The sequence below is a fragment of the Dromiciops gliroides genome, chromosome 3 (assembly GCF_019393635.1).
Source record: "Dromiciops gliroides isolate mDroGli1 chromosome 3, mDroGli1.pri, whole genome shotgun sequence".
NCBI lineage: Eukaryota > Metazoa > Chordata > Mammalia > Microbiotheria > Microbiotheriidae > Dromiciops > Dromiciops gliroides.
Window position 1 is genome coordinate 444,921,732 of NC_057863.1, and position 10,021 is coordinate 444,931,752.

The following is a 10,021-nucleotide window of genomic DNA, read 5'->3' on the forward strand; positions in this document are numbered from 1 at the left end:
ATTATGAAAATAATTAGAAAACAGATATGTGAATAAGTAGAGATATTGGAATTGCCTTGCATGAAAGAGTTTGGAAAAACTTTAGTGATATGAAGGATTATTAAACAGAAGGTGACAATGAACTCTATTTCCAGTGAAAACAAAACCAAAACAATAGGCTTTAAAACAAGAAAAATTTAGGCTGAGGAAAAGTTTCTTAAATCAAAGGTTCATTCAACTCTACAATGGATTACTGACATGATAAAAGGTAGAAGATAGGTGGACAGAATGTCTTTAAAAACAGAGTAGAGGGGCATGTGCCCAGAATGATTTGTGATAATCTTATCTAATGGCAGAGACTAAAATACAAGATGACCTCTGTAAAGCCTCTTCTATTTCAAACAACCACAGTTTTACTAATAGCATATATTAATGTATTTGCCAGCATCAACAGAATGGCACAGCTTCATTTGAATCAGTTAAAATACTAAAAGTACTTCTGGTGTCTCTTATTCTACAAACTTAAACACTCTTCTAAGAGGCTGGTTTTATAGGTCATCAGCACAAGAATCATACCTCAATTTGTTGGCAAATTTTGGACTCCAGATCAGTCATTTTTTCACTGTCACCATTCTCAGCCATTGTGGGATCCTGTAATTTTTCCAAAAGAAATCACCATGAAGTTATCTTATTTTTGTAACACTCATCTAAGAAAACTAATAAACTAGTACCCAATGCCTCTTCCTGCCAGTTCCTGATCACTGTTTATGATTTAGGAATTCTGGCAGCATCACAGCTGTTAAATTTGGTCAGTCAACTAAGAGACAAAAAATGTATTAGCAACAAAGATTAGGGACCAACTTCCTTTTAAATTTTCCTTCAAATATAGAGGGTTTCATACTGAATCACAATTTGCTCATTAAAACATACAGAATTTTTCCATTATAAGTTAGCCAATATGTATGAAGAAAACTTCATAAAAGATGGCAACCACTTAAAAATAATACCTTAAGGGTCATGGTTATTATCACCTAGGTAATAATTTTATCTATTTCTTATCTTATGGTCAGTTCTTTAGCACAGACAGAAGGGAAAAAATGCTTTGGTTTACAGAGCTCTCTTTAAAATCTATTCTTTGTTAGAGCAAGGGCAAATCATATTTTACACCTGAGAGAAATCCTGTCCTGTGCCTAGGTAGAGTAAAAATCATTATTTGTAAATGAGGAAACAGGCAAAGAGAAGTTAATCAACTTTTTTATAGACACAAGATACAAGTTCAGAACTGAGTTTGGAACCTAGATTTCCTGACTGCAAATCTAGTTAACACGTTTTACTAATCTATAAAAACTTGGGGGGGCAGCTAGGTGGCGCAGTGGATAAAGCACCTGCCCTGGATTCAGGAGTACCTGAGTTCAAATCCGGCCTCAGACACTTAACACTTACTAGCTGTGTGACCCTGGGCAAGTCACTTAACCCCAATTGCCTTACCAAAAAAAAAAAAAAAAAAACTTGGGAAACTTATCTGCTGATGAATCAGTGGTCTATTTTTTGATACAATTTCAATTCGTAATGAATTTATTAAAAAAAAAACAAACTTACAGTACTTATCTTAGATGTACTGATGTCAAAGTGTTTTTTTAAAAAATGTTTCCAAAGAAATGGTTTCATTTATACCTATTTCCTGGCTCATGAACATTAGTGATACGATATTATAAGTAAATACTATAGGTTTTTTTTCGTTAACACTCAAATAAAAGCAGTATTTCTCTTTATGATCTCAAGGCGCTAACAGAAAAATAAACTGATTCAAAAATACATAAAGAGAATTGAAGAGCTGAAAGAAACCTTAACAACGTTCAAAAGATTTGCCGTAACCCTAGTGGCCGGTAAACTGATATGTCAAAGAAAAAGGACTGGGTATTTATTTACTATGTGCTAAGGGATAGGCTGAAACTTAAATTATGGCTTAAAAACTATGGCTCTCAAGAAATCTTTAAGGAACTTACTACCAGGGTGGACCTAAGGGGTTTCCTCACCCTGGATTCCAACAAGCTCTTCACTTACTATACTAGGTACCAGGCAACTGTACTGCAACAGATTGAGATTGGATGGAAAGTTAGAGGTTGTGTACTTGTTTTACAGATAGGGAAAAACTAAGAGCCAAATAAGTAATTTGTCCATTAACTAGAAAAAGGGAAGACTCAGTCAGACTTTCTCCATCCTAATGCCTACTTTTCCATTACAACCTCCTGCCGGATTTCTTTTCTACCTTACCTGTTTTAAAATGGCATACAAAATCCGCCAAATACAAATACTACCATAACTTTTCCAAGTACATTCCCTAACCGGCATTACTTAACTAAACAAAATTCCAGGGCAGATGTGCACCGTCTGTTACAGTTTTTTGTCATGGCAATTCAACCTGCAAATTCTGGGCGTCCGAACTAGCTTGCTCAAGCGTTTGGCCAACTTGGTCCATTTGGTGATGACTCTTGACCTGCGGACTTGGGGCTATTGTGGCATCTCGGGTTTTCTCCTACCTCGGCCCCTTTAGGTCCTTAACAAACACAACCAGGGTTTTCGGTCTCGCTGTTTTAAAAAGTCTGACTGGCACGAAGGCCTTCTTAGAACCTCGTAGCCGCGGTCGGGAGCACTGGGCCCGAGCCCCCGGCCTCTCGATCCCACCGCCGGCCCCGCCAGCCCAGGTGGGGGCCCAAACATCCGCCTTCCGGCAGCGGCCGCTTCCCAGGCCCAGAAGTGGAGAAAAGACGGGACCGGAGGAATCGGGAAGAAGGGAAGAGATCCGCCGCGGAAGAGGGGGGTGGGGTGGGATGGGGCGAGCGGGCTCTGCCCGCAAGACCCCCATCCAAGAGTTTCTTTCCCGGGGAGGAGTCAGAAGTGGCGGCCCCGGGCCCAGCACGTGTGCGGAGCCGCGCGGTTCCGGTCTGGTCGCCTCCATCCCGGGGCAGCACGCGCGGCCCGCGAGAAGAGGAAGCACGCACCAGACCTCCCCCACCCTTCCCAGCCCTCACGCACAGCCGGCTCTCCGGCCGCTGAGCTCCGCAGCCCGGCCTCCCGCCGAGAGGGCCCAGCCGCCTGCAACAGGAGGGCAGCAGCGGAGGCCGGGCCGCCCAGGATCCCCATTCCATGAGGGCGGTAGGGTGGGACGGAAAAGGAAAGCCAGTCAATACCGCCTTTCTCCAGGAAAAAAAATCAGGTCTTCAAGCCCTCACCTATTTCGTGAGGTTCCGGCAGGGTCTGCGACGCCCCGCCACGATCCTTATGACACAGAAACTCACTCCCCGACTCCTTGTGGCAGTAGAGCTGCCTGAGCTCGTCCCGCTATTTAAAGGCCGGAGCTGGGCCCCGGCCCAGCAGCCCCCGCGGCCGGAGGCGGGGCCCATTCTCAGCCGGAGGAGGAGTTTTGGTGGGAGCTTGCGCCCTGTCTGGCGGCCGTGGGAGGCGTGACCCAGAATCCTTCCCGACAGAAGCCTCGGAGGCTTCGCGGGTTGTTGAAATTCCGGTGTCAGCTCAAGGCTTTGGGTTGCGCTTTGGGGTGTCTGTTTCTATCCCTGCTCTTGGCTCCCGCTGCCGGTTTTCCAAGAGTGTCCTGGGCTGGGCGTCTCTCGCTAGTTAAAAGGAAGGCGCCTGTCTGAAAGCTGCCTTTGAAGTTGTCACCACGACCCACGGGTCTTGGCTGAGGTTAGAACTATGTGTTCATTGAGCCGCAGCTCGTTTAGAAGCGATCGGCAGCGTCAGAAATGATCCCTGGCATTTCTGGAATACCCCTGTTCATATGACCTGAATATTACCAAACACATTTGTTCATTTTCCTATTGTTGGAGCCCCCTCCTCCGGCAAGCCTACGGGGCGGTCGGAGCGAAAACGGCAACAAGCCTAGATGGCGGTGTGTGCAAGGCCCTTCATTAGGGTGTACACCCAGGGCTTCTCTTTAAGGCCAATTACTGAATGCCCAATTATAAAAGGCATAAGGTTCATTCACCAAGCTAGGAAAATTGAAGCAAGTAAACTAAGAAATAAAAATTATAACTAAACTTTTCTTAAAAAATACACTTTAGGGGGCAGGTAGGTGGCGCAGTAGAAAAAACACTGGTCTTGGATTCAGGAGGACCTGAGTTCAAATGCAGACACTTGATACTTATTAGCTGTGTGACCCTGGGCAAGTCACTTAACCCTCATTCCTGCACCCCCCCCCCAAATACACACTTTAAAAAAACTGAGCACATTGCCAAACTCCTTTTGAGCTGGTAGAGTGTGTCTGGGCATACTCGGCATACTTTGTACCCACACCTATGACTAATTTTTTTCTTGGAGGGGTGGAGGAAACAAGCCAAAAAACATAGTGAACTCGGTTATTATTCAACCGTAAAAGAGGGATTTTATATATATATCTATTTGGGGGAGTGGGGCAATGAGGGTTAAGTGACTTGCCCAGGGTCACACAGCTAGTAAGTGTCAAGTGTCTGAGGCCGGATTTGAACTCAGGTCCTCCTGCATCCAGGGCAGGTGCTTCACCACCTAGCTGCCCCTCCAAAGGGGGAATAATAATAGCACCTACCTTCCAGGGTGGTTGTGTGGATCAAATGAGATTATATTTGTAAAGGCCTAGCACAGTGACTGGCACATAGTAGGTACTTAATAAATGTTGTTTCCTTCTTTTCTTCCATTTTCACCTAGTTATGCTTGCTTACCTCTAATATTCAGTTTTTAGCTAATACTGGGAGGGGAAAAGAATGGCTAGTTTACAATTCTTTTTCAAAGGATCATCCTTTTTGAACTGGTAGAATCCAAGCACTTTATTTTCTGACAAAAAAACTTGAAGCTGGGTCAGCTAGGTGGCACAGTGGATAGAGCACTGGCCCTGAAGTCAGGAGGACCTGAGTTTAAATCTGGCCTCAGACACTTAACACTTACTAGCTGTGTGACCCTGGGCAAGTCACTTAACCCCAATTGCCTCACCAAAAAACAAAAAAAAAAAACAAAAAAAAAAACCCTGAAGCCCAGAGAAGTTGTCCGGGGTAACACAACTACCAAGTATCTGAGGTGGAATTTGAATCTAGTTCTCTCTGACTCCAAGTCCAGTAATTTCTTTTAAAAGCCATTCTTTTTCATTCTAACAAGGTCTTCTACAGTTTTGTTTCTTCTTATCCATTTTTCCTTTATAATATCCTTAAAACAGGGACAACGAGGTGGCACAGTGGATAAAGCACAGGCCCTGGAGTCAGGAGGATCTGAGTTCAAATCTGGCCTCTAGCTGTGTGACCCTGGGCAAATCACTTAATCCTCATTGCCTGCCCCCTCCCCCCCCTCAAAACAGAAAATATTCTTAAAGCAATACTCAGTGTAGGAAGACTTGTCTACATTCATTAAAGTCACACAAAATATCAACAAAATATATCAACAGAGGACATGTAGACTAAAATGTTAAAGCTTATGTGTTTTCCTTTTTTATCAAAATGTGAATAGTCTGCACTTTGTGGTTTTATGTATGATTTTATTCCTATCTTCTGATTAATTCAGTTGTTTTGTTAAGATCATTAAGATTAGCTTGAAAATAACTAACAGACATTCATGAAATACCTACCAGTGTCAAGAACTGTCCTAAATGCCAAGGATACAAATGCAAAAGTGAAACCCACTTGACCCTGATGATCTGTCATTTTACCTCTGAAGAGTTTCAGATACAGCTAAAGATAGAAAGGAAATAGCTGGGGGTAAAAAATCTTTGCAGTAAATTTCTCTGGTAAAGGTCTAATTTCCAAGATATGTAAGTAACTAATTCAAATGTTTAAGAGTCATTCTCCAGTTGATAAATAGGTAGAGGATATGAACAGAAAGTTCTCAAGGAAAGAAATCCAATTTCCAATAGCCATATGAAAAAGTGTTCTAAATCACTAATATAAAAAACCAAATTAAAGCAACTCTGAGGTTCCACCTCATACCCATTAGATTGGCAAAGCTGACAAAATGAGGAAAACAGACATATTGATGCATTGTTGGCAAAACTGTGAATTGGGACAGCCATTACAGAAAAAAAATTGGAATTATGCCTCCCCAAATTACTAAACTGTTCATGCCCTTTAACCTGGTAGTACCAAATTTAAGTCTTCTAGACATATACCCCAAAATTATCATAAAAAGAAAAAATCCTCTATGTACAAAAAATATTTGTAGCAGCTCTTTTTGTGATGGCAAAGAACCAGAAACTAAGGGAATGCCCATCAATTGGGAAACAGTTGAACATATTAGGTTACATGAATGTGATGGAATGCTGCTATTATAATGTAAGAAATGAAGAAAGATGTTTTCAGAGAAACTTAAGAAAACTTGTATGAACTGGTAGAATAAAGGAGACAGAACCAGGAGAATTTATACTATAACATCAACACTATAGAGGCAGCTAGGTGGAACAGTGGATGATGCCAGGACTGAAGTTAGAAAGACTCATCTTCCTGAGTTCAAATCTGGCCTCAGACAGTTACTAGCTATGTGATGCTGGGCAAGTCACTTAACCTTGTTTGTCTCAGTTTCTTCACCTATAAAATAAGCTGGAAAAGGAAAAATGGCAGATCACTGTAGGAGCTTTGCCAAGAAAACCTCAAATGGGATCATGAAGAGTTGGACAGGACTGAAATGACTGAACAATAAAAATCAATACCGTAAAAATGAACAATTCTGAAAAACTTAAGAGCTCTGATCAATGTAATACTCAACCACCATTCCAGAGGCTTGATGACCAAAGAATGGTATCTACCTCGTGATAGAGAAGTGATAGCTAGAATGTTCTCATTCTTGGATACATTTTTAGATGTGGTCAATGTAGTAATTTGCTTTGCTTGACTATGCTTATATGATACAGAGGTTTTATATATTTTTTCAAAGTAAAGGATATGGGAGGGGGGGAAATGCCAGATAATTGAAAGACACAAATGTATGTTAAAAAAAGGCCCTCTATACATCCTTCATTTTTATCATGATCTGAAGATGAAGAGAAATGTTAGAATTCTTGGAGTTAGAGGCTGTAATGGGCTCATTTATTAAAAAAAAAAAACACAGAGGGGCAGCTAGGTGGCGTAGTGGATAAAGCACTGGCCCTGGAGTCAGGAGGACCTGAGTTCAAATCCAGCCTCAGACACTTGACACTTACTAGCTGTGTGACTTTGGGCAAGTCACTTAACTCTCATTGCCTCATAAAAAAAAACCAAAACCCACAACATGAATTAATCAACCCTTTTAGAATTTCTAGAACAAATCATTTCCATTATCATCAAAGAAGAGTCTATATGAGTTACCCTGGACAATCTACAAAAATGTAGATTTCAGACTTATTTTATTTGAAACAAGAACATTAAATTAATGTTTCCCTTTTATCTTTTGTGAATGTTGTCTTTATTAATGTAATAGTTAAGAATGCTTACTTTGTTCCTTCTTTTTGTAGAAATGAACACTCCAAAAACAGCTTGTTGTTCGTTGTCATAGACATGTCCAACTTTCTGTGGTTCCATTTGGTGCTTTCTTGGCAAAGGAGTGGAGTGATTTGCCATTTCCTTCTCAAACTTATTTTTCAGATGAGGAAACTGAGGCAAATAAGATTAAATGACTTGCCTAAGTCACACATAGCTAGTGTCTGAGGCCAGATTTGAACTCAAGCAGATCAGTTTTCCTGACTCCACCATTTTGCCATCTAGCTCCAAAACAGTAATTGGCCTGTTTTCTCACCTAAGACTTAACCAGTTGGCAGAGTTAGTCTTGAAAAGAAAGTTTAAGAGCATCTCTTATGTACAATGTAATAGTCAATTAGAGATGACTAAAAGCATTCCCATTGCAATGAAGGTAACCAAAAGGCTCTACTGATTTGCTGGTCTAGACACACTTTCCATAAATAAAACTGGGCATGTTTTAATTGATCCTATGAGGGTGAATACATACTCTGACACAGCCCAGAATGATTTGATCTTTGAAGACAACTTGGCAATCCCTTATTAATCCTCATGATGGGGGGCAGGGTGTAACTAAAATGATTGGCAACTGAGCCTGGAAGAGCTGCCCACTCAGTAAGCTAAAAAAAGGAAAGAAGACCCCATTTACCCCCTCCCCTCATTTGAGGGTGTTGATTGAGACTGCTAACCCTCCCCTGAATCTCCAAAAAGGGGAAGAGGAATTTCCCACCCCCAGCCATTGCCCCTGTGAGCAGATGGCAGCAAGAACATGTGCTTACTTACAGTGCTAAGTGCACAAAGGAAGGTGTTTCCTGCAACTTTGTGGAAAAGGAGCTCTATCAGGAAAATCTGCCAGAAGGATGCTGGAGATGAAAGGAGTAAGAAAGCTTAATCCATGCCTTGGCTTGCCAGGAAATCCAGACTGGTGAGTTCCACGATGTAGGTCAGAGGAGAAAATGAAATATCTATTCATTGGTACCCAATGTGCCTTTACCTTTACTCCTGAATCCAGGGCCGGTGCTTTATCCACTGAGCCACCTAGCCGCCCCTCTCCTCCTAAGATTTAACAGTTGAAAATCAGTCAACTTATTTAAAGTAGCTTTTAGAAAGGGGCATTTACTAAGGTGGTATGAAACAGCTGGCACAAAAATACCCCCAAATTCTGACACAATCTCTCTCAAGTACATGCAGGGTCCAGGGAAAAGCAAGCTCAAGCTTACAGTACACATGTGGCAGAAGGGTAATAGCTTCTGGTTATTGGAAACCCATTTTTGCATTCATGGGTTGTCCAAGACATTCCCCACTTAGGCATGGCATGGTTTCTTTTTTGGGTTACTTACAGAAAACAAATCCAGTCTGTCATTAGCTCCCAATGTAAACACTACTGATAGTTGGTCTGGAGACAATATTTAGTACACCAGAAGATAGGAAGATAGGAAGTCCGTCATTCTCTAGACCCTTAAAAGCTGGAAAGTTCTCCTTAGGTCTTTAAGACCTACGATTTACTGATTGAGACCATTTCTCACCTAGTTAAGGTATCAAGCTAACCTTTACACATCCACATTCTAAAATTTGTCCTTGGTAAGTTTTTATTATTTAAAACTAAAGTAAAATCGAACCATATGTTGAGAATAGCATGGTGCTATCAAAACTCCAATTTCTATGGCACTTATTTTACTCAAAGACATACTAGTATTTAATTTCCCCCAAACTTAAGTTCTTAAGTAGATATTTTTCTCTGTCTCCTGTTTGCCTTATGGCTAGTTCCTCAGGTTTTAAATCTAATCTATGTGTAATATCCCAAACTACCCCTGTTCAAGGCATAAATTCTTTCCCTCGCTAACCCTCTTATCCTGATCTATCCTAATCCTTACCACTAAAGTCATTCCCTTTCCTTCTTTTCTGGTATCCTCCATAGTACCCTTTGGATTCTGGCTCTGCCCCATCTCCCATTATAAGCAAATTTTCATTGATCTCTTGTTCCCTCTTAAAAAAAAACTACAACTCCAACCATTCTGGAGAGCAATTTGGAATTATGCCCAAAGGGCGATAAAGCTGTCCATACCCTTTGACCCAGCAATACCACTTTTGGGTCTTTTTCCCAAAGAAATCATGGAAAGGGGAAAGGGACCCACACGTACAAAAATATTTATAGCTGCTCTTTATGTGGTAGCAAGGAATTGGAAGTTGAGGGGGTGCCCATCAATTGGGGAATGGCTGGACAAGTTGTGGTATATGAATACAATGGAATACTATTGTGCTGTAAGAAATGATGAGCAGGAGGAGTTCAGAGAAACCTGGAGGGTCTTGAGTGGGCTGATGATGAGTGAGATGAGCAGAACCAGAAGAACATTGTACACAGTATCATCAACATTGAGTATTGATCTACTGTGATGGACTAGATTCTTCTCACCAATGCAATGGTACAGAAGAGTTTCAGGGAACTCGTGATAGAAGAGGATCTCCAAATCCATGAAAAAAAAAGAAAACAAAACTGCGGAGTATGGATGCTGAATGAACCATACTATTTCTTTTGTTTTTGATGCTGTTGTTTTTTTCTATTTTGAGGTTTTTCATCATTG

At 41.3% G+C, this 10,021-nt stretch overlaps 1 protein-coding gene across 1 annotated transcript in view; it reads right to left on the reverse strand.

The window, feature by feature from the left end:
* Window positions 1-3,379, reverse strand: part of SSB (small RNA binding exonuclease protection factor La) — a 15,242-nt gene extending 11,863 nt beyond the window's left edge. The window contains exons 1-2 of the mRNA XM_043996159.1: window positions 3,213-3,379; window positions 556-630 (exon numbers count right to left, since the gene is read on the reverse strand). Of these exons, the coding sequence (XP_043852094.1) occupies window positions 556-621 (66 nt within the window). The 5' untranslated portion in view covers window positions 622-630; window positions 3,213-3,379. The remainder of the gene's footprint in view (window positions 1-555; window positions 631-3,212) is intronic.
* Between the last annotated feature and the right edge of the window lie 6,642 nt (window positions 3,380-10,021).